We start from the raw sequence: 25688 nt of genomic DNA, 5'->3' as shown, positions 1-25688 counted from the left end.
CCCTCGAGTAACTCCATCTCGTGTACACCAAGCAAAGCCTTGAATCTGCGGAGCTTCTCTGTACCCAATGCTTTGGTGAAGATGTCAGTGACCTGATCCTGTGTGCTGACATAAACAAGGTCAACGTCTCCTGCCAAAACCTTCTCTTTGACAAAATGGTAGTGGACCTCTATATGCTTTGTGTGAGCATGAAAAACTGTGGGTGTGTAGGTGGTGTGACTAGTTCTAAGTTTGCATGAATATCCGGCTATACAGGGCCTGGGAACGCTTTTCCCTGGTACGCAGAACAAAACCTAACCAAATTCTTGAATGGATCCCATCACTATAGTGGTCTAACCCACGGGACTGGATGGGGTTAGGCTTGACTGATGGATCCCTAAAATGAGACTCAATTCCGTTATGGTATGACAGATGAAGTAAATTCCAGATAAAAATTGTTCTATGGAAAAGAATCAATGGTTGTGCCTCTCTCAATGAAGAAAAAAGCGTTGGTCTCTATGATCCAAGTGCAAGTCTTTTCCTTGATCTGACTATGGGACTTACAGGTTTGGTTAGATCAGTTTAGTTAGTTAAGGCTCTTGACTACGTTAGAGTAAAAATATCTTGGAGGAATCGCTCGTGCTTTCCGAGCAAGGGAAGTTTTTTCGGGTTCGGTTTTGGAAGAACCGAGGGATTAGTCTCTTGTCCGGATATACGTGGGCGAGGCCCTGAGTGAGGGATCTTGCCCCGTGCAAGAAGTGCTACTTCCACTGCTAGCACCCCACAATTCGTTGCGTGACTGGGACGACAGGGATCTTTCATTTGTAACGGTACTATACTACACCCAAACTGTCACAACCAATGACCTCAATTTGCATACATACAACCAATGGTAACTTTGAGACCTCTTTATGGCACACACAGTGTCTACACAACCAATCACCCTTCCTGCAATTCCAAAAATAGAGTTCTACAGAGAATTGAAACTTACCCATAGAAGTGCCCTGCCTGCAAATTGAAAAATGGAGGTCCAGACATGCCCGAAATGCAATTTTGGCCTGAAACATTTAGTCCAATGGACAAAATAGTTTCTGTGTAGCTTTGCTCCTGCAAAGAAAGCTCGTCAATCGTAGTTTATTTGCCGGTGCCTCCCGAAGAGCTCCCAACAAAAGGGTGTAGTAGCCAACACAAAGCGGGAAGAGTAGATGAAGCTCTTACCCTTGTACTGCTTCCTGTGCTTCTCTTGCTTGCCGATCAGCCCTTAGTATTAACCAGGCTCTGATACCATGAAAAGATGTAGGGGAGAAGAGAGATTAAGCTCTTGCAAGAACACACACACTCACACAAACCCTAGAAGAGAAAACACAAGGTGAGAGGCTACAAACTCTTCTTCTTCTTGGCCTCTTTTCTAGATTACAAATCAATCACATGTACGTAAAAGCCACTTTCAGCATTGTATTGATATAAAAATTTACATGTGGGATTTGGGAAAATTTACATCGTCTAGCAAAGGGACTGAACAATGAAGATATAAAATGCATGCCTTGGGGATTACTACCACATCAACGATACACTTTGCATTCTAGCATAGGGAAAGAAGAATATTGCGGATGGTAATATTTCATGCGAATTCAATGAGTTCAGCAACATTTTTGTTGAAATGCAAAGCTATAAAAGTTAATGATATTGTTCTATGGGTTTCCTTTTGGAACTTTGCATCCGTTAGTTCTGTGATCATTCATGGAGAACGACTTAACATTTTGTTTGATTTTCGTGTTTTGAAGATTCTGTCCACCACGAGTCACTTACAAAGAATACACACATTCTGCGGCCATGTCGTCAAGGGAAAACACGTTCATTTCACTTGAAAACCAATGAAAATTAAATGGCAAATATTTTTTCATGATGGCCAGAAGAGTGCAAAAATGCCCTATGTGGGGCCCTCGAAGAGCTCTTTCTCACACGCTTTTGGCCCTCCTTCTTTTTTACATTAAGAATCAAACACATCTACTTAAAAGCAACTTTTAGAATTGTATTAATATAAAAAATTACATGTGGGATTTGGGAATACTTTTATAAAAGAGGTTTGTCGCTTCTTAGCTATGGGGATCTCGCTGGTTAGAATAGCAATGGCAATTTCTCACGGTGAGTCATGGCCAAGTGTTATGGGCTACCACACTTTTAAGAGGGAACTCAATGCATTCACCTAAAGGATGGGCAATATATCACAATTGTCATAGGGCACTTACCAATGCTTCGAACTTGAGTCCCTTGAGGTCTCCAAGCTCACTTATTAAGCTCCAAATCTCCATGCTGTCACCGTAGAGTCTCTCACACTATTGCATACGGAAATCACTCTTGCTCACTCTCCCACACAAGAATGAATCATACAAGCATAGAAGAGGAATAATGCTAGAGTGCTCTCTCTCAAGACACGAGGAAGAGCTCTCTATAGCACAAAAGGGGATTGTGCCTTTTCATTATTATGAGAAAATGCCTTATATACATTTGGCCCTTATTCACACTTGGGCGCCCCAAAACTTAGTTAGCTAGGCCTTGGGTGGCCAATATCTCATAATGTGCAACTTTTATAGTGCCGTTTCATGACATTTATTAATGTCCTTGATTTGGAGGATCATGTTTGTTAATCCAAAATGGGATTAACATCCCCCCTTCCTAATGTAGGTTATGTCCACAGAATCTGTTATCGAGGTCTAAAGACCTGGTCACCGAACTCATGTCGGTAGAAATTTCTTCGTGGACTGGAGCTTTCTGAGTGTGTGTCTGAACGCTAAGTTGGAGCACCAAAATCCTGTGTCCACCATATCTTCGAGCATGACATGCATGTAGCCTAGAAGACATCTTAGACAATGGTAGTAGAGCATCATGCCCCTGTCAGATGGCCCTTGATTCATGGCCTTCATAGGGCTCCTTAGGTTGATCAATCAGCACCACCAGCAATTTCAAAAATCTGATACTCACCAACAATTGCTAGGTCCGAAATTCTTCGATGTGCTTGTATCCATGTAAGCATTTGCTTTCTTTTCTCTCGTATGTCTATGTCGCTAGCATGAAGATTGGAAAGTTGTAACAAACATGGGAGTCGCACCTTTTGGCTTCTTGAAACTCCAGCGGCATGCATCTTCTCTTAAATGGCATGTATAATGGGTGAACACGTTGTGTTGGTGGTGCACACATATAGACCTAGCTGTACTCCAAAATTTTCAAGTACTCCTTCCGTTAGTCGGGTTGTATTCCAAAATCTTTCAATTTTGGTTGCACCTCATCAATGACAATGGTGGCATAGCCGCCTCATGTGTGCAGGGTGTGCCTTCCTCCATGTGCGGAAGCAGTAAGCTGATCATGAAGGTGACGATCCTTATTTCCAGCAAGTCAGTTGATTGGGGGTTTAACAACTTTGTGTGCTTTGCCACATTTGCCCATAATGTGTCCCCTCTAGCCAAAGGAATTAATTCTTCAAAATTAGGGCGTGGAGCTCGTAGAGTGTATGGCATATTGTGTTGCTTTGTTGGTGTGATCTCGGAGTAGGCTTCTGGCATGATTCATCGAGTTGGCTCAAATGGAATGATTTGCATGAGGACCTTGAACATCAATTTTGGTTTTAAGAGGATTGCTAGTGCGAATGAAACCCTTGTACTCTGCACTAGACAATGATTCCAAAATTATTAAAATAGTCATATTTTCTATTATCCCTTAAATTTTTCTCTCTCTTGGGAGCTTGGGGCTCTCTCTCTCTACAATAACTCTTGGAGTTTCTCTTCTCCTCTTGGTGGACCAATTGATTGGTCGGGGCTTCACTGAAATTAGAGAATCAAGCCAAACTTGGAGGTAAAATCAAATTTTATGGTTTTTTTTTATTTTCTCAATAACTTTCTTCTTCTCAACTCCTCTCAAGATTGAGAAGGTTTCTAAATGATTGTTTTAATTCCAATCAAGCTTTCCCTTAAAGTCTTAATGTTTAATTAAGAGAAAATTAATCTTTATGCTTATTTGTAATACTTTCTTTAAGTAAATCTAGCCATCTTTATTATGGCTAAATACCATGCGGAGGCCACATGACTTTTCAATGTCATGCAAATGAAAATCTCCCTCCCTACCACAACTGGACATAGAGAGTTAATCTCTATCTTAGGAAGGGGGACATAGTCATCTTCATCTTCAATTGTTCTACCACTTCCACTAGCTTCAAAAGCGGTGTGGATTTTCTTCGAGCCCTAGCGCACCTCCTAGAAATTGTTATGTGACGATCAGGCTTTCACGTACACTTGTGTGCGCTGCACTCTAAGGCTCTTCCTTGTCATGGATGAATCCTCCAAGGCACAGTTGCGGCATTTCAACCTCCTCTCCTTCTGAAAGGAAGAAAAAAAAGCAGGCCAAGTGATGGCCAATGGCACTGTAAGATTCCTCCCCCAACCCCTTTTTGATGTCTAGTATCTTCCCCTGTAATCAATCCCTCTTCAGAAATATAAAGACCTTGTTTCTAACTGTTTTAACCTAGAGAGAGAAAAATATTCTAGAGAGAGAATATTCAGATTTTGAATATTTTTGGATAGAAAAATATCTCTTATAATTCAGATGAGTTTCCCTGAAGCAGAAATTTAAAAAGAATTTTCCAATGTGCAATTGGAATTAATTAGAAATAGGTATAAAGAACCTTAGCCTAAGGGTCTAGATTTTCAGAAATCTTTAGACTATGGTCCAATTAAGGTTTCTATGGGCCAATAGCATCAATCCATGTGTAGGGAGGAGATAAATCCAAATTGTAAAAAGAAAATACCAAAAAATGAGTAAATGCTCACATGAGGTGAAGAGTTGAAAATGTACAAGGTTTATTAGTAAAAAAACTATGAGCAATATTAAAATGATTCCATTATGACTCATATGTAAGGAAGGAGAGTTCTTTAAAGGAGGTGCATATTTCACATAAGATGAAGAGTTGAAAATGTACAAGGGTTATTAATAAAAAACTATGAGCAATATTAAAAATATGAGATATTTTGGGAATAATGATTTTATTATGACACATATGTAAGGAAGGGGAGTCCCTTAAATGCTCACATAAGATGAAGAGTTGAAAATGTACAAGGTTTATTAGTAAATAAACACATATGTAAGGAAGGGGAGTTCTTTAAAGGAGGTGCATATTTCACATAAGATGAAGAGTTGAAAATGTACAAGGCTTATTAGTAAAAAAAAAAAAACTATGACACATATGTAAGGAAGAGGAATTCTTTAAAGGAGGTGCATATTTCACATAAGATGAAGAGTTGAAAATGTACAAGGTTTATTAGTAAAAAACTATGAGCAATACAATTTTGACACATATGTAAGGAAGGGGAATTCTTTAAAGGAGGTGCATATTTCACATGCTTGAATGAGTTTTAAACTCATAAAAATTAAGATATTTCATCTCTCCTCTCTCCTCATTCAATCCTAGTTCCAAAAAGTTTGCTTAATTGACCTAAAAATGGTCAAAAAGTGACCAAACTGACTTGGAAAATTCTAGAATCAGTTTGTTTGGTTAGGAGCTCAAATTTTTCTATAAATAGAAGCCTTCCCTTGTTGAAAAAGATATAGAGTCTTATGCCTTGTTACTCTACTCCACCTAAGCCAAATTAGATAGAGTCTTATGCCTTGTTACTCTACTCCACCTAAGCCAAATTAGATAGAGTCTTATGCCTTGTTACTCTACTCCACCTAAGCCAAATTAGATAGTGTCTTATGCTTTGTTACTCTACTCCATCTAAGCCAAAATATAGTGTCTTATGCTATGTTACTCCACCTAAGCCAAGAACTGTGAATTCTTTAATAATTCACTAGTTTTTGACACTTCTCTCTTTCTTCAATCCCCATTGGTGGCTCCATCAACATACTAAACCAATTGATTGGTTGGGGGCCTCTACCGTGAATAAAGAATCAAGCAAATCATAAGGTAAGTATATTGAATTTTGATCTTTTCTATAATTTCTCAATGATTCTCTCTTCTCAACCCCTCTCAAGCTTGAGAAGCTTAATTGGTATGGTTTTTTAAATGCTATTGAAGTTAATTGGTGAATAGTAGGGAAGAGTTACATAATTTAATAAATGCTATAGAAGTTAATTTCCATTTATGTTTAATGGTTTTTATGTAATTTCTCCCTCTCTCTCTCAAGAAATGGTCATACTCATGACCCATTCTCAATCCAAATGAAGCTTTTCATAAAGCTTTTCCTTAATCCAAGATTAAGCTATGCTTGAGGCCAAATTAATGGTTTTTTGCTATGCTTTTAGTTTATGCACATTGATGATTCAACCCATTATGGATTGATGATCTAATTAGAGACCATTCAAATTATTTTCTTAATGATTCAATTAGAGACCATTATGGATTGATGATCCAATTAGAGACCATTCTAATTATATTCTTAATGATAAGCTTTATCCCTTTAAAAAAAAATTTGAGATTTATCAGTCATAGTAGCGGAGCTATGGCAAAATTTTTATAGAAATTACGCATAAAATAAATTCATTCAAAGCATAAAAAGAGGATTTCCTACCATATTCTAGGAACCATCATCCTAGATTAATTAAAAGAATTTTATTATGCATGGAGATGTGGATGTATACATGTAGATGTAGATGTATAGATACGGATGTGGATGTGGAGGTGGATGTATACATGTAGATGTAGATGTATAGATGTAGATGTGGATGTGGAGGTAGATGGATGCATGTAGATGTAGATGTATAGATGTAGATGGGAATGGAAATATGGATGTATGCATGTAGATGTAGATGTATAGATGTAGATGTGGATGTGGAGGTGGATGGATGCATGTAGATGTAGATGTATAGATGTAGATGTGGATGTGGAGGTAGATGGATGCATGTAGATGTAGATGTATAGATGTAGATGGGAATGGAGATATGGATGTATGCATGTAGATGTAGATGTATAGATGTAGATGTGGATGTGGAGGTGGATGGATGCATGTAGATGTAGATGTATAGATGTAGATGTGAATAGAGATGTGGATGTATGCATGTAGATGTAGATGTATAGATGTGGATGTGGATGTATACATGTAGATGTAGATGTATAGATACGGATGTGGATGTGGAGGTGGATGTATACATGTAGATGTAGATGTATAGATGTAGATGTGGATGTGGAGGTGGATGGATGCATGTAGATGTAGATGTATAGATGTAGATGTGGATGTGGAGGTGGATGGATGCATGTAGATGTAGATGTATAGATGTAGATGTGGATGTGGAGGTGGATGGATGCATGTAGATGTAGATGTATAGATGTAGATGGGAATGGAGATATGGATGTATGCATGTAGATGTAGATGTTTAGATGTAGATGTGGATGTGGAGGTGGATGGATGCATGTAGATGTAGATGTATAGATGTAGATGTGAATAGAGATGTGGATGTATGCATGTAGATGTAGATGTATAGATGTGGATGTGGATGTATACATGTAGATGTAGATGTATAGATACGGATGTGGATGTGGAGGTGGATGTATACATGTAGATGTAGATGTATAGATGTAGATGTGGATGTGGAGGTGGATGGATGCATGTAGATGTAGATGTATAGATGTAGATGTGGATGTGGAGGTGGATGGATGCATGTAGATGTAGATGTATAGATGTAGATGTGGATGTGGAGGTGGATGGATGCATGTAGATGTAGATGTATAGATGTAGATGTGGATGTGGAGGTAGATGGATGCATGTAGATGTAGATGTATAGATGTAGATGGGAATGGAGATATGGATGTATGCATGTAGATGTAGATGTATAGATGTAGATGTGGATGTGGAGGTGGATGGATGCATGTAGATGTAGATGTATAGATGTAGATGTGAATGGAGATGTGGATGTATGCATGTAGATGTAGATGTATGGAGGTGAATGTGAATGTGGATGTGGATGTATGCATAGAGATGTAGATGTATGCATGTATATGTGAATGTACGCATATAGATGTGGATGTATGGATGTGAATATACGATATGCGATGTGAGGGAATCTGAAGTGATGAGATAGAAATGATGTGATGGGATGAGTATACATATAAATGGAATATGGAATAAGTAATGTAGATTGATGAGGGATAATGTGGAAAAATGAAAGTTAAAATAGAAATTGTGTTGTAAACTGTTTGTAAATACTGTTTGTAAATGCTGTTTGTAAATGATTGTTTTATGTCAAGAATGCTAGGGGGAGCATTTTGACCGTCTTGTGATTAAAGTCGTGATGGTAAAGTTGCAACTGCTGACGGGGAGTCAATGAAGGACGTCTCGCGTAGCAAGGTCGGCCGAGGTCTTGACCAGCCTCGGTGCGATTAAAATGGTGAGCTTCCGGTACGGTGGATGAGGGGCCAAGGAAGCGGCCTATGCGTGAAGCGCTAGGTTACCTGCGAAGGATCCTAGAGGGTGCTGACCATACGGTGCTCGGGCTCTGGGTCGCCTAGGATACCCACGCGTGCGTCGAGGAAGATATTGGAACAGAGTTGGAGTTGTTTTCTGAAATCGAGCATGGATCTGGTTGATTGACCTTGCTGGTCTTCAATGGATGAGTCCATGGCTCCTTATATGGATCTGTTGGTTGATCTTGCTGATCTTCAACGAGAGTCCATCATGTTAAGTGATTATATTGCCAAGTATTATGGGCTAGGAACTATCGAAACGGCTCCTGAGCGTTCTAGTTGCCAATGATGCCATAGATACTCTGATGAAGGAATGATGGGAAATTAAGAATCAATTGGATAAATTGGAAGATGGTGATCAATGATACTATGGTTTTATTAAAGGATTGTTTTAAACTGGTTGAATCTGGTTGAAAAAGGCAATTTCATATTGGGTGTGTGAGTGGTGTTACTAGTTTTATTTTACATGAACATCCGGCTAGGGGGCCTTGGAACTCTTTTCCTTGGTACCCGGGACAAAACCTAACCAAATTTTTAATTGGATTCCATCACTACAGTGGTTGTGCGGTTGGCTAACCCATGGGATTGGATGGGGTTAGGCTGGACTGATGGATCCGTAAATCGAGACTCAAACTTTTGTTTTTACGATAGAAAAAAAAAATCCCAGACAGAAACTGTTCTATGGATAGGAATCAACGGCTGTGCCTCTTGAATGGGGAAAAAAGCGTTGATCCCAATGATCCAAGTGCAAGTTTCTTCCTTGAACTGACTAAGTATCTTATAGATGTAATCGGATCATCTCGATCAGAAATGATCTTGACTACGTTAGAGTAAAAAGTTATCCTGGTGGAATCGCCCGTGCTTTCCGGTAAAGGAAGTTTTTCCGGGTTCGGTTTTGGCACAACCGACGGATTAGTCTCTTATCCGGATATCCGTGGGCGAGGCCCCGAGTGTGGGACCCCTGTCCCGCGCGAGAAGCGCTACTTCCGCTGCCAGTACCCCGAATCCGTTGCTCGGTGGGAACAGGGATCTTACAGTTGGTATCAGAGCATTTGGTTAATAAAGATCAACTGAGAAGACAAATATGTCAAAAATTTATCAAGAAGCACAAAAAGGTTATAATTGTGTGATATAACTCATACAATTTGATATTCAAACTAAAATTCATAATTTGGTAATTGGTTCTTCAGATGGAAGTACCGCAATTATATAGAAACCCGGACTTGCTTGAGGCCTAGACATGATAGTATTTACCTTATAATTCCAAGGGCCGTGACTACCCGTATATACCGAGAGTATACTGCAGCTCTTTACTGACAGTATATACGAGTAAATCGAAGACTTGAAATTATAAGCGTTAATGCTATCCAGATGATGATTTCGAATGTGATTGATATGATTTTTAATTCTGTTTGAGAATTGATGAATTGATTTGGATTCTGATTGAAAAAAAAAATGTTGATTTTTAAAAATTAGTCGAAATATAATGAAACCACAATGAGGGGGAATGGGACGAGTCCTTGTGATGATATTCATAACTAGAATGATGATAACGAATTCAGCAAATCACTATGAGATTAGTGGATTGTGCTGTCAGATTGCTACTGTTAATACTTGACCGGTAGATCAAGTTAAGGGATGTCAAATTGAGAACTTGCTTGACTGAAATTTCCGTGGGGAGGAATGTTCCGAAGGAAACTTTTCGGTCTAATGGACCTTTATCATGTTAAAGATATGAATGATATGATCTGAATGAATTGTTATTTAATGATGAGTTCTATATAAGGGATATTTATCCCAGTGTTCTGTTGGGTTGACCAGAATATAAGGAACCCAGAATAAAATTGGATCTTAAGAAAAAGAGCTGTCCTCTACCTTGCAAGATGAGGACATCTCGCACTTTTTAAGTGGGGTAGAATGTAAGATTCCTCCCCAACCTTCGAGGTATACTGGAGTAAGAATCTTCCTTTCTGATCTTATAATTATTCCCTCTCTAAAATAAAAGAAAATTTCTGTTTAAAAAAGGAAGATCCTTTTCCTAGAATACTTCTCAGGAGTCACGCCTGTTTTAAGGATTTAGAACAATGAGTTTAGAAGTGAGAATCGGTGTTTTGGATACCAAGGTTTTGGTTTTCATTCGAGTACGGCCCAAAAGAAGTTCTTTATCTCTTGGGGAGTATAAGAAGTTATCCCCCAGATATTGTGATCCTTATATCTAAATTCAATGAAAGTAGGTGACTTAGCCTACAAGTTTCTTTTATCTCCTCATCTCAAAATTCTTAATGCCTTCTATAGAAAAATGTGTCAAACTCAAATTCATGGAAAGATGGTAAAACTTCAGTGGCAAGTTACCGATGGCTTCTAGGTTACGCTAGCTCCTTCCTCTATATAAGTCGTAACTTTTACTTGTCGCTCACAGTAATCTTACTCCCGTCAATCTCCTTTCTTTCTTAATCTCCTTCATGGCTTGGCAACAAGAACTAGTTTTATCCATGATGATTTCTCACCTTCAAGACGCAAGAGAGTCTGTGAAGAAAGACTTTATAGAACAGTATGAGCGCTCACTTTTTCCTCACCTAGGAACTTCTGTAGCGCAGACCAAATGGCGGACCTATCAAAACATAACTAGGGTAACACCCTGGGGTCAGCAGCACTTTCGTAACAATGTCCGCTTGGCCATGGTTATCGAAGCCTTGGGTTTGGGTCCCCGATACTACTGCGTCATGAGATCAAGGCATCTTGGGTTTTCTGAGCGGGTCTTCTTACTGGCGTGTTTTCTTCCTCATGAGAAGATATGCCTTTACCCCGTTTTTGGCTTGCCTCTCAGAGGTCCTTTTGTTAGATCACCTCATACCACTGAGATAGGTGCGGCAATAACCAGCAGAATCATTCCCATAGATGAGTTACCCTATACTTGTGCAGCTTGTGAGGACTGCTTTGGTGACCATATGATGGACGGGCTTATGGAAGTGTAAAGAGTTCTTCTATCCTTACTGTATAAGTTCCGTGAATGAATAAAGTTTAAATCTTGTTCTTATTTTGAATCTTGCTCTCTTTAAGACTTTTCTTGATGGTTAATCATGATTAAAATTTTTCTGTAAGTCTCATATTCGTGCATCTTGTGAAATTATTCTAGTTTGCGAGATGAGGACATCTCGCGTTTTTTAAGTGGGGTAGAATGTAAGATTCCTCCCCCAACCCCTTTTTGATGTCTAGTATCTTCCCCTGTAATCAATCCCTCTTCAGAAATATAAAGACCTTGTTTCTAACTGTTTTAACCTAGAGAGAGAAAAATATTCTAGAGAGAGAATATTCAGATTTTGAATATTTTTGGATAGAAAAATATCTCTTATAATTCAGATGAGTTTCCCTGAAGCAGAAATTTAAAAAGAATTTTCCAATGTGCAATTGGAATTAATTAGAAATAGGTATAAAGAACCTTAGCCTAAGGGTCTAGATTTTCAGAAATCTTTAGACTATGGTCCAATTAAGGTTTCTATGGGCCAATAGCATCAATCCATGTGTAGGGAGGAGATAAATCCAAATTGTAAAAAGAAAATACCAAAAAATGAGTAAATGCTCACATGAGGTGAAGAGTTGAAAATGTACAAGGTTTATTAGTAAAAAAACTATGAGCAATATTAAAATGATTCCATTATGACTCATATGTAAGGAAGGAGAGTTCTTTAAAGGAGGTGCATATTTCACATAAGATGAAGAGTTGAAAATGTACAAGGGTTATTAATAAAAAACTATGAGCAATATTAAAAATATGAGATATTTTGGGAATAATGATTTTATTATGACACATATGTAAGGAAGGGGAGTCCCTTAAATGCTCACATAAGATGAAGAGTTGAAAATGTACAAGGTTTATTAGTAAATAAACACATATGTAAGGAAGGGGAGTTCTTTAAAGGAGGTGCATATTTCACATAAGATGAAGAGTTGAAAATGTACAAGGCTTATTAGTAAAAAAAAAAACTATGACACATATGTAAGGAAGAGGAATTCTTTAAAGGAGGTGCATATTTCACATAAGATGAAGAGTTGAAAATGTACAAGGTTTATTAGTAAAAAACTATGAGCAATACAATTTTGACACATATGTAAGGAAGGGGAATTCTTTAAAGGAGGTGCATATTTCACATGCTTGAATGAGTTTTAAACTCATAAAAATTAAGATATTTCATCTCTCCTCTCTCCTCATTCAATCCTAGTTCCAAAAAGTTTGCTTAATTGACCTAAAAATGGTCAAAAAGTGACCAAACTGACTTGGAAAATTCTAGAATCAGTTTGTTTGGTTAGGAGCTCAAATTTTCCTATAAATAGAAGCCTTCCCTTGTTGAAAAAGATATAGAGTCTTATGCCTTGTTACTCTACTCCACCTAAGCCAAATTAGATAGAGTCTTATGCCTTGTTACTCTACTCCACCTAAGCCAAATTAGATAGTGTCTTATGCTTTGTTACTCTACTCCATCTAAGCCAAAATATAGTGTCTTATGCTATGTTACTCCACCTAAGCCAAGAACTGTGAATTCTTTAATAATTCACTAGTTTTTGACACTTCTCTCTTTCTTCAATCCCCATTGGTGGCTCCATCAACATACTAAACCAATTGATTGGTTGGGGGCCTCTACCGTGAATAAAGAATCAAGCAAATCATAAGGTAAGTATATTGAATTTTGATCTTTTCTATAATTTCTCAATGATTCTCTCTTCTCAACCCCTCTCAAGCTTGAGAAGCTTAATTGGTATGGTTTTTTAAATGCTATTGAAGTTAATTGGTGAATAGTAGGGAAGAGTTACATAATTTAATAAAATCTATAGAAGTTAATTTCCATTTATGTTTAATGGTTTTTATGTAATTTCTCCCTCTCTCTCTCAAGAAATGGTCATACTCATGACCCATTCTCAATCCAAATGAAGCTTTTCATAAAGCTTTTCCTTAATCCAAGATTAAGCTATGCTTGAGGCCAAATTAATGATTTTTTGCTATGCTTTTAGTTTATGCACATTGATGATTCAACCCATTATGGATTGATGATCTAATTAGAGACCATTCAAATTGTTTTCTTAATGATTCAATTAGAGACCATTATGGATTGATGATCCAATTAGAGACCATTCTAATTATATCCTTAATGATAAGCTTTATCCCTTTTAAAAAAAAAAATTGAGATTTATCAGTCATAGTAGCGGAGCTATGGCAAAATTTTTATAGAAATTACGCATAAAATAAATTCATTCAAAGCATAAAAAGAGGATTTCCTACCATATTCTAGGAACCATCATCCTAGATTAATTAAAAGAATTTTATTATGCGTGGAGATGTGGATGTATACATGTAGATGTAGATGTATAGATACGGATGTGGATGTGGATGTGGAGGTGGATGTATACATGTAGATGTAGATGTATAGATGTAGATGTGGATGTGGAGGTAGATGGATGCATGTAGATGTAGATGTATAGATGTAGATGGGAATGGAAATATGGATGTATCCATGTAGATGTAGATGTATAGATGTAGATGTGGATGTGGAGGTGGATGGATGCATGTAGATGTAGATGTATAGATATAGATGTGGATGTGGAGGTAGATGGATGCATGTAGATGTAGATGTATAGATGTAGATGGGAATGGAGATATGGATGTATGCATGTAGATGTAGATGTATAGATGTAGATGTGGATGTGGAGGTGGATGGATGCATGTAGATGTAGATGTATAGATGTAGATGTGAATAGAGATGTGGATGTATGCATGTAGATGTAGATGTATAGATGTGGATGTGGATGTATACATGTAGATGTAGATGTATAGATACGGATGTGGATGTGGAGGTGGATGTATACATGTAGATGTAGATGTATAGATGTAGATGTGGATGTGGAGGTAGATGGATGCATGTAGATGTAGATGTAGATGTATAGATGTAGATGTGGATGTGGAGGTGGATGGATGCATGTAGATGTAGATGTGGATGTGGAGGTAGATGGATGCATGTAGATGTATAGATGTAGATGTGGATGTGGAGGTAGATGGATGCATGTAGATGTAGATGTATAGATGTAGATGGGAATGGAGATATGGATGTATGCATGTAGATGTAGATGTATAGATGTAGATGTGGATGTGGAGGTGGATGGATGCATGTAGATGTAGATGTATAGATGTAGATGTGAATGGAGATGTGGATGTATGCATGTAGATGTAGATGTATGGAGGTGAATGTGAATGTGGATGTGGATGTATGCATAGAGATGTAGATGTATGCATGTAGATGTGAATGTACGCATATAGATGTGGATGTATGGATGTGAATATACGATATGCGATGTGAGGGAATCTGAAGTGATGAGATAGAAATGATGTGATGGGATGAGTATACATATAAATGGAATATGGAATAAGTAATGTAGATTGATGAGGGATAATGTGGAAAAATGAAAGTTAAAATAGAAATTGTGTTGTAAACTGTTTGTAAATACTGTTTGTAAATGCTGTTTGTAAATGATTGTTTTATGTCAAGAATGCTGGGGGGAGCATTTTGACCGTCTTGTGATTAAAGTCGTGATGGTAAAGTTGCAACTGCTGACGGGGAGTCAATGAAGGACGTCTCGCGTAGCAAGGTCGGCCGAGGTCTTGACTAGCCTCGGTGCGATTAAAATGGTGAGCTTCCGGTACGGTGGATGAGGGGCCAAGGAAGCGGCCTATGCGTGAAGCGCTAGGTTACCTGCGAAGGATCCTAGAGGGTGCTGACCATACGGTGCTCGGGCTCTGGGTCGCCTAGGATACCCACGCGTGCGTCGAGGAAGATATTGGAACAGAGTTGGAGTTGTTTTCTGAAATCGAGCATGGATCTGGTTGATTGACCTTGCTGGTCTTCAATGGATGAGTCCATGGCTCCTTATATGGATCTGTTGGTTGATCTTGCTGATCTTCAACGAGAGTCCATCATGTTAAGTGATTATATTGCCAAGTATTATGGGCTAGGAACTATCGAAACGGCTCCTGAGCGTTCTAGTTGCCAATGATGCCATAGATACTCTGATGAAGGAATGATGGGAAATTAAGAATCAATTGGATAAATTGGAAGATGGTGATCAATGATACTATGGTTTTATTAAAGGATTGTTTTAAACTGGTTGAATCTGGTTGAAAAAGGCAATTTCATATTGGGTGTGTGAGTGGTGTGACTAGTTTTATTTAACATGAACATCCGGCTAGGGGGCCTTGGAACTCTTTTCCTTGGTACCCGGGACAAAACCTAACCAAATTTTTAATTGGATTCCATCACTACAGTGGTTGGGCGGTTGGCTAACCCATGGGATTGGATGGGGTTAGGCTGGACTGATGGATCCGTAAATCGAGACTCAAACTTTTGTTTTTACGATAGAAAAAAAAAATCCCAGACAGAAACTGTTCTATGGATAGGAATCAACGGCTGTGCCTCTTGAATGGGGAAAAAAGCATTGATCCCAATGATCCAAGTGCAAGTTTCTTCCTTGAACTAACTAAGTATCTTATAGATGTAATCGGATCATCTCGATCAGAAATGATCTTGACTACGTTAGAGTAAAAAGTTATCCTGGTGGAATCGCCCGTGCTTTCCGGTAAAGGAAGTTTTTCCGGGTTCGGTTTTGGAACAACCGACGGATTAGTCTCTTATCCGGATATCCGTGGGCGAGGCCCCGAGTGTGGGACCCCTGTCCCGCGCGAGAAGCGCTACTTCCGCTGCCAGTACCCCGAATCCGTTGCTCGGTGGGAACAGGGATCTTACAGTGGCACCTCTGTTGAGCTTGCGTACTTGCTTCTTGTCAAGCTCTAGGAAGTGTCCAGATTTCATTACCATTACTTCAAATCTTCTGAGCCGCTTTTGGAAGGGACTTTCGTTGTGGTTGATGTAATCTAGGAGGGAACCAACAATCTATCAACGTTGGCCAAAGAGAGAGAGAGTGCGGCTTGATGTGGGTGTCCATGTATGATAATGTGTCCAAAAATAATTCTTCCTGTAGGAGCCGAGTGTGGAGATCCAATCGATCTCACGAGTGAACATTATGTGCAAGTGTGTGGCCTCTGTAAACTCTCTCTCACAGAGAAAGTCCATGAAGAGTTCGTAGGCAGCCATGTGCTCTGAAGCTCAAGTGTGGAGGTGCCTTGTGATCTTTAAGAATGAGTGAAAAATGACACATAAGGCCCTCAAAAGTACTATTTATACAAGATAGCGACGCGACGGTCATTTCACACTAGACCAAAAAATATGAAAAAATGTTGATTTTTTAAAAGACGAAACCACCTCTTCAAGAAACGAGACAACATATTTTAAACACCGAAGTATCTCAAAAATATTTTTTTATACAAAACTCCGATGGAGGGATATTACAAAATTGCTCTAGTGGGCACTCATAGCTTAGATTCTTTGAACCAAGGTGATATCATCCGTCCCCTAATCCAAGGACACCTTGGTGTTTGCTTCCATCCTCCTTCCAACCTATCCAAACACCCAACACAGTAAGTGACTCTAGAAAGGGGTGAGCAAATACAAAGGTTTAAATGTCAAATAATCCTTACCTTCCTACCCTACCATTGAAGAAAGCATTATTGGTTCCCTCAAATCCCAAAATGCGTAGGTGATCACACGGACATTCAAAAGGCTCAAATGCTTACTTTCTTGGATATTCTCTACCCCCACATTAGGTAGGCCTATAGAGAGATATATAGGCTCTACAACCTCCTCTGGTGATATCATCCGTCCCCTAATCCAAGGACACCTTGGTGTTTGCTTCCATCCTCCTTCCAACCTATCCAAACACCCAACACAGTAAGTGACTCTAGAAAGGGGTGAGCAAATACAAAGGTTTAAATGTCAAATAATCCTTACCTTCCTACCCTACTCATTGAAGAAAGCATTATTGATTCCCTCAAATCCCAAAATGCGTAGGTGATCAACGGACATTCAAAGAGAGGATTTGTACACCCCAGCAGCTCTCCTTGGGGAGCACCCATTCATTTCCAAAAAAATAAGGATGACACTCTTCATCTCTAATAGATTATTGGGGGCTAAATCAAGTCAATGTCAAGAACAAGTACCCTATCCGTCCCATTGATGCTTCTTGACAAGATTCGTGGGGCCAAGGTTTTCTCTAACATAGATTTAAGGTTTGGCTACTATCAGATCAGAATCAAGGAAGAAGATATATCCAAGATAACTTTCAATACCCGTTATGGCCACTATGAGTTTGCTGTGATGTCATTTGGGTTAACCAATGCTCCTGTAACTTTTGATCACCTAATGCAAGATATATTATGTCCCTACTTGGATGAGTTTGTTCTTGCCTTTTTTGACAACATTCTAGTCTACTCCAAGTCAGTGGAAGAGCACCATGAGCATGTGCATAGAGTTCAACAATTACTGCCTAGACATAAACTTTATGCGCTAAGAAAATTAAATGTACCTGCTTTACTCACAAGATTGAGTATCTTGGATTCATTGTCTCCCAATATGGTATCTCAATAGATCCCACCAAGGTCAAAGATATACTAGAGTGGCCACCCCCTAATTTAGTCTGCGAAGTTCATGGATTTTTGGGAATCACAAGATGGTACATGCTTTTCATCAAAGATTGCTCCTTGTATTTGCACCCTTGACCGATCTTCCTAAAATGGATTGCAAAATAGTTTGGTTTCCAATCCATCAAGTCAACTTTGATCAGCTCAAAGCCATCATTACCTTAGCACCAGTCCTGGTGGTGTCATAGCCCAAGAAGGAAGATTGGTGGTTTATACTTCTTGCAAGCTGAACCAAGAAAGAAGATTGGTGGTTTATACTTCTTGCAAGATGAACCAATATGAGGCCAACACTGCCACCCATGATTTGGAACTGTTAGAGTTGTTCATTTCCTCTAGTTATGGAGACATTAACTCTTGGGGCACAAGTTCCAGCACGGTAACCAACCACCACAAGAGTCTAAAGTTGATCTTCACCCAACCTAACTTCAATATGAGGCAGAGAAGATGGGTTGAAATCCTACACAAAAATATGAATTCAATATCAAATTCCACTCTAGGAAGGATAATGTGGTATCAAATGCACTTCGCTGGTGTCGCAAATCTTTCTTGAGTGCAATTTCTATGCCAAATAATCCCATACTGGTCAAGGTGAAAGAAGTCTCATTTCATGATCTTGACCAACAAAGGATGGTGAAATCAGTTAAAAAAGGGGAAACTTTAGAGAAAGAGAAAAATCTAATCAAAGGTTGCTTCACCCATGATGGGTGCCTCTAATTTAATCATAGGCTATGTATTCCTAAAAGGACCCCTCTCTAAAGAAGCTAATCCTCCATGAAGCTCATGATAGCCCCACTATAGGGTACCCAGGCTATGCAAAGACCTTGAATGCTCTAAGGAGAAGCTATCATTGGGCACGCTTGAAAAATGATATCCTTCGATACTTGAAGCAATGTCTCTCATGTCCTTTAGAGTTGTTCTGAAGTGAATGCCACTCTAGCATATGTAAAGGCATTCAAGGACTAGAACCAAGGTGCAAGAAAAGTCATGTATTGGCTTTAAAACAGTGTCACAGACACAATGATAAGACATATACATAATGCTAACACTCCAATATTTGCATGGGAGAACCTAATGCAAATGTTCTAGACTAACACAAAGGTAAGAAAGCTACACAACAAAATAAAGAGCTGCACACTGTGGAGAAGAAAAGCATGTCTATCAATGAATATGCTTTAAAGATCAAGAGAATTTTTAAATCCCTTGGTTCTATCAATTTATAGAATATGATGATTTAGTGAGCATCTGCCTAAATGGATTTAGCGAAGCATACAAGCCATTCAAGACCTCAATTACAATCAGGGAGAATATTCCCAACTTCTAGGACTTAGTGTTTATACTGATCGTAGAAGAAAAGTATGTCTATGAATGAGTTTGCTTTAAAGATCAAGGGCATTTTCAAATCCCTTGGGTCTATCAATGAATCAAACGGAAGATGATGATTTAGTGAGCATCTTTCTGAATGGGCTTGGCAAAGAGTACAAGCTATTCAAGACCTCCATTACAGTCAGGGAGAATGTTCCCAACTTTTGGGACTTGTTTCTGGGACTTGTTTCTATGCTAATCATAGAAGAAAATTCTCTAGGTGAGGAAGCTTCTTCACAAAGAAAGAACACATCACAATAGGCCTTCTACTCCAATTCAGGTAGAGGAAGAGGTAGAGGTCATGGTCGAGGCCAAGGTGGTGGCTGACATGGAAACAAAAATTATGGACAAAAACAATCCAATGATTGGCAACAACATCAATAGCAATCAAATAAAGGTGGAAGAGTCTAGTCTGGAGGCAAGGGGAGCAAGAGGAGTCGAGGTGGTTAGTAAAGAAATGAAAGTGCAAATAACATATAGTGCTATTACTGTGGCAAACCAGGGCACATGGTAAAGGATTTATTTAAAAAGCAGAATGAGATTAAGTAGAAAGTTACAGCAAGGCAACTATGCATCATCTAGTAAATAGGGTGGTAATGACAAAAGTGAGTAGCTATTTGTGATATAGCACATGCTTAGTTTCACAACATGAGATGTGTCAAGATTTAAAGATATATAGTATATGAATTTTGGTGCCTCTAACCACATGATCAGTCATGGTGAGTGGTTTAGAGACATGAAGAAAACGAAAAAACTAGTTTATGTAGAAAAAGGTGATGATATTGCACATCCCATTGTGCATGTTAGTAAAATATTATTGTCTATGCAGGATGTCAAAATGAAGTACTTAGCAACTGTACTTCATGTTCCAAATATTACAACAAAGAACCTGGTTTCTATTAGACAGATGGCTGAGGTTTAATCCTCAAGGATGTTTTGCGGAGTACTTCAAAAATAAGTGTCACTTGGTTGTAAAGGGTAATAGACATGGCAGGATGTTTAGTTTAGATGTGAACATGCTTGAGGTAAAGGCATCCATCTTTGTGCATGGAATATGTGTCATTGCAGATATTGACATATGGCACAAGCGCATTGGTCATGTGAATATACAGTGGCTGAAGTCTATGCATGCTACCACAAAACAAGGTAGAAATAGCAGGAGAAAATAGTGGGTACTATGAAAATGTGCCATTTTCTACATAAGAAATAGAAAGGACTTATTGAAGTTACCTTTTTGAGGTAGAAATGGCAATAGAAAATGATAGCTATTTCTCAAAGTGTCATTTATTATCTATGACATTGCATGTGAAGATGTTTGCCATTTTAAAGTTATGTTTCTTATGTATGAAATGGTAGTAGAAAATATCTGTCATTTATCAAAGTGCCATTTCTTATATAGGAAATGTCATCTATCTTTGAGGTGACATTTCTTATGTTAGAAAGGCACGTATTTTCTAAGGTGCCATTTCTTATGTAAAAAAATGACAAATGCCATTGTTCAATGGGGATAAAACTTTACAAGAAAGAAAAGTGTTCATGTTTGTATAATCAAACTTTAATATCATACATGACATGTCATAATGGAGAACCAATGACTAGATGATGATCCTGCTGCACACATATGGTGCAATTGTCATGGAAACGCTCATATGTTCAATGTGTCTTCACATATGGATTTTGGATGTTTGAAATATCCAAAACAAGCAAGACTAGGTCTAATTAGGTTATCTTTCTACCATTCATAGCTACAAATGTATGTAGGCTATGTAATGTACAAATAATGTCACTATAAAAGATTCTATTACTTTCAAAACTTCATATTTCTAAAATGCAAGGAGGTAAATGGCATGAAGGAGCTATATATGCATAACGTGTTATCTAAATGCTATTTAAAGTTTGTATTCCACGACATCTAGGGGTTGAATCAAGCTTTGAGTCATGACTAAAAAACCTAAATATCAATCTCACAGAAACGCTCATTTTTAACTACATCTCTTTCAATTGGCTCCTTGTTTTGTGCTATCAACCTACCTCTATCTTGAGCTTTTTCAAAACTCATGCCTCCCTTTACACCCTCCCCATTTTTAACTACATCTCTTTCAATTGGCTCCTTGTTTTGTGCTATCAACCTACCTCTATTTTTGAGCTTTTTTAAAACTCATGCCTCCCTTTACACCCTCCCCAAATCTTACATGAGCTATTGGACCAATGGCCCTAAACACCAAAATTTTCTTATAAGCTCCAAACTCAAGCTCCACCTTCACCCACCCAAGTAAATATGCCTCCAAATAATTTTCTCAAGCCTTCTTTCCCTGCTCCCCCCTCCCTCTTTTTGTTTTCCCATAATATGTGTGCTTTATTCATCTTTTATGTGCATTTGTTTCAGTTTCTTAATAGAAATTGAAACAAACATCTTCATGTAAACTTACTCACTCTAGATCTCTCTCTCTCTCACCCCTTTTTTCTTTAAAACCTTATAATTTAACCAATCCACTTTTGGTTGTTTCCAGTCCAATTTTAGGCTATTATTTTTAGAACCTTTTAACAGTCTTTTTGCCTTATCTTTTAGCTAGCTATGTCACCCTGCAACATTCAATTTTGAAGGTTATGAAACCCTTTTAGTAGTATTCTCCTTTCTGCAAAACTCAATAGAAGGCATCTCCATTCATTCATTGTCACAACTAGAGTCATGGCTAGGATGACCCTCGATGCTATCATGCCACACCAAGCACACACACCACACAAGTATTACATGACGCGATGAGACGGACAAGTTTTGAAGACACACCACATTGTGGGAGGTGACAAGCATGACCGACTAACCTATCATTTAATGGCTAAACTTTCAAATTTTTTAATAAAATTGGAGCTTGTGAAGAAAGCTAACAAATTTTCACCATTTTTAGTTGTAAAACTGGTGCACTGAGCTACAAAACCCACTCTATCTCATCATTGAATGCCTCCACCTTTTTCTCCTTCATTTAATGCCTCCACTTCCCCACCAAATCAAAGATCTCTTGTCACTTTCCACATCATCAATCTCGCAACTAAGGGGTGCCAAAAATATTGAACTTTTTTCTCTCATTTTTGAACTTTTTTGCTTTGAAAGTTATCCCAAACCCATATATATGTCAAAAAATCATTTTTGAATCTCTTTTTCCCCTCAAACTTGAACCAACTCTCTCTCTCTCTCTCTCTCTCTCTCTCTCTCTCTCTCTCTCTCATCTCTCTACTTTGAGCTTCTACATAGCCTCACTCTATCTCAACTCTCTACAATCCTCTCATCTACTCTCAATTCTCCCTTTCTCTCTCTATTGTGGGATAATGGCCTGCAAACACACACTCTCTCTCTCTCTCTCTCTCTCTCTCTCTCTCTCTCTCTCTCTCTCTCTCTCTCTCTCTCCTATGACTACATCCTCCCTCTCTCTAATATCAACTCCTTGAAAGGTTATGGCATGCACTCACTCCCTCTAATCTCAACTCCTATCCATCTCTCTCTCTCTCTCTCTCTCTCTCTCTCTCTCTCTCTCTCTCTCTCTCTCTCTCTCTCTCTCTCTCTCTCTCTCTCTCTCTACTCTCTCTCTCTCTCTTGATATTCTCTCTCTTGCTACTGTGATCTTAGGGCCTCCTTCTTCTTTTCCACTATCAACTCCTTCCAAGCATGGCATTGCATGAAATCACTAACACTAATGTGCCATTGCATTGACGCAAGGTGGATTTGCATGTGCGGGTGTTGGAAGAGTATGCAACTTCGAGCAAGGTTCATCTCACATAACAGGAGAGGAATGTATATAGATAAGGGGGTCACACTAATGTGGATCTATGGGTTGATGGGCATTTATACCCAACTGACCCAAGAGCACATTACCCACCCACTTTCAAAGACTTACCATCATTTATTCAGTATGTGGGAGATGGTGAAAATGGGATGCTTGGCTACAGCAAGAGATTAGTAAGAATTGACACTGGTAGAGTCTTCTACTTGTCATCTCACAGTTGCATGTGCTCCAAGTTAACCTTGCTAGCGTACACCAAGGCCTACTTTAGGCTCAAGAAAAAATCACCCTTCGTAAGAAAGGTATCACGCACAACCTTTTCTCGCCGCCACCAAAGAGGGTTCGAAAGGCAAGAGTAGATCTGGAGGCACCCTTGCAGAACGAGATGGATGAAGCAGAAAAGGTATCTCCTTTTACGAGTTGCTACCCATATTTGATATTTAGGGCCTCTAGGGCATGTAGACCCCACATGTATGATCCCATGCCCATTGGAGGCTCAGAAGTGTACTCTCCGAAGGCTCGCCCTCGTGGGAAGCCTTGAATCTGCAAAAATCAGGGCTTCCCACGCCAGCCTTCGGACAGTGCACTTCCCAGCCTCTGATGGGCATGGGATCATACATGTGGGGTCTACATGCCCTCCTAGAGGCCTTAAATATTAGATTTGGGGCTATTCTCATCCTCTCCCATGCATTGCATGATCAATGCTTACATCGATTTTATTTTGCAGGAAATTGTGTCTCTTGATGAATTTGCATCGAGGCAGAGTGGAAGATCTGGGAGCCAAGGAAGGGTTCAGGGCTCTACACTCAAGGAGTACATTGGCACACTTGCCAATGATGTGATAGTCTTCCACAAGACTTGATCTCTAGGGTATGTGGGGAAATTTTTGAAGATTAAAGCACTTACAAAGGGTGCTGCATTCAAAGTTATTCTGACTAAATCAAGTTTGGAAAAAGCTATTCTACTTCGATGCTCAAAGTTGCTTTACTTTTTCTCAACTCAAAGGTCAGGGCCTTTTTTTCTGTGGTGGCCCGTGGCATTGTTTTTACGGGCGGGGGTTACAGGATCCCACTATCATCAAGGCCGCGAGCTTGAAGGGTTGCATGTTTTGATTCCAGCCATCAAGGCAGCATCAAAGTCTGGAGAGCCTAGTAGTAAGAAGCCTAGGATATAGCTATGATAATTATGTAACTTTGATGACCATGTATTTTTTTATGCTATGAATGGAAATTTGGGTAACAAAGTTTTTTGTTTGATACGTGTCTTGTAATGTATTTTATTAGTTAACTCAAGAAAATAAATTAAAATTACACATGTAAATCAAATAAAAATTGTATCCACTCGAAGACACATATAAATCAACAAATTATATAAACTCAAATTAAAAGAGACTTACTTGCAGCACAAGATAAGAGAAAAGACATTTTTTAATATACATTGAGCTTTACATAGCTTTTGAGAATTACAATCATGCGAGATATACAAAAATAAAACTAAAGATCCTGGCCTAGAGGATCTCTCCAGCATCGCATACGTCGCACCAATTGCATGTCCTTTTTAGTGTGATGGGATGACCCTCTTCACACATGGACGCTGCAAACACTGTCACCAAAAATGTCCATTGCGTATGCCTCCGCACCCTCCTCGCATGCCTCCACCAAAGCTTGGGTTGTCCACCGCGTAGGTAGTGGGTTTGATGCTACGTGAGCCCAGAACCTCCTATCACAATAGCATTGCAGATCCTGCATGATCTCTCGTACCACACGTTGGAATGAGAGCTTTGATATGAGCAGGTTCACCATCTTTTGGTATTTTCTAATCTCACAGAGAGCCACAATGCCAGGCTTCCACCTGCGATGTTGCTGTGGTGGTTGGACGGGGAATACTCCACGTCCCACCTTGGGGGACCAAACTCTCGTAGCAGTTTGCTTGGTGCGAGCCATGCTCTTGGAGGTGAGAGAGAGAAATGAAAGATGAGAAATGAGGTTAAATGAGGATTACTTCCATAATTATAGATGAAAATTTATATATTTTCTACATTAGCTCAGTACATTAATTTGATACTTAAATTTTAAAAAATAGTTTTCCTTATCAGAATGAGCTCTAATTTTATGTGTACATATAAGTATCATGGAACACCTCCTAGATAAAATATCAACCCCATCAGAGGTCTGTAGGGCCCTTGTCCGAAGCCTCACCACACACGACGGCGGCGCGGTGAGCCTTCGAACAAGGGCCCTACAAACCTTTGATAGGGGTGATATTTTATCTAAGACATGTAAACTATATGATCTATGCACATAATAAATTTCAACCCATCCTGATTACTACACACCATGCATCAATTTTTCTGGGAAAAAAAATATTATCGTAAAAAATGGCACTTGCACATGAACATGCATGCTCATGATGTAAGCCACATGATCTATGCACAGAACAAATTTCAGCCCATTATGATCTATGCACACCATGCGTCAATTTTTCCTACACATACACATGCACTTGGAAAAATTTTCCAGGAAAATATAAAAATATACACTGACATTAG

General features: G+C 38.9%; 1 protein-coding gene across 1 annotated transcript; it reads right to left on the bottom strand.

The window, feature by feature from the left end:
- Nucleotides 1-24720: 24720 nt before the first annotated feature.
- LOC147620733 (histone H3.3b-like) lies at nt 24721-25083 on the bottom strand. Its single transcript, XM_086825345.1, has one exon. It carries the CDS (start codon nt 25081-25083, stop codon nt 24721-24723), a length of 363 nt encoding a protein of 120 aa, XP_086681471.1.
- Nucleotides 25084-25688: the final 605 nt, after the last annotated feature.

This window comes from Cibotium barometz, chromosome 31 (genome assembly GCF_041138505.1).
Source record: "Cibotium barometz isolate CiBa-2024 chromosome 31, ASM4113850v1, whole genome shotgun sequence".
Taxonomy (NCBI): domain Eukaryota; kingdom Viridiplantae; phylum Streptophyta; class Polypodiopsida; order Cyatheales; family Cibotiaceae; genus Cibotium; species Cibotium barometz.
The sequence above is the reverse complement of the archived record's forward strand: the minus strand, read 5'-3'. Positions and strand labels throughout refer to the sequence as shown.

Coding starts and splice junctions, on each gene's coding strand:
- LOC147620733 (XM_086825345.1), bottom strand. CDS start 25,083: ATGGCTCGCACCAAGCAAACTGCTACGAGAGTTTGGTCCCCCAAGGTG.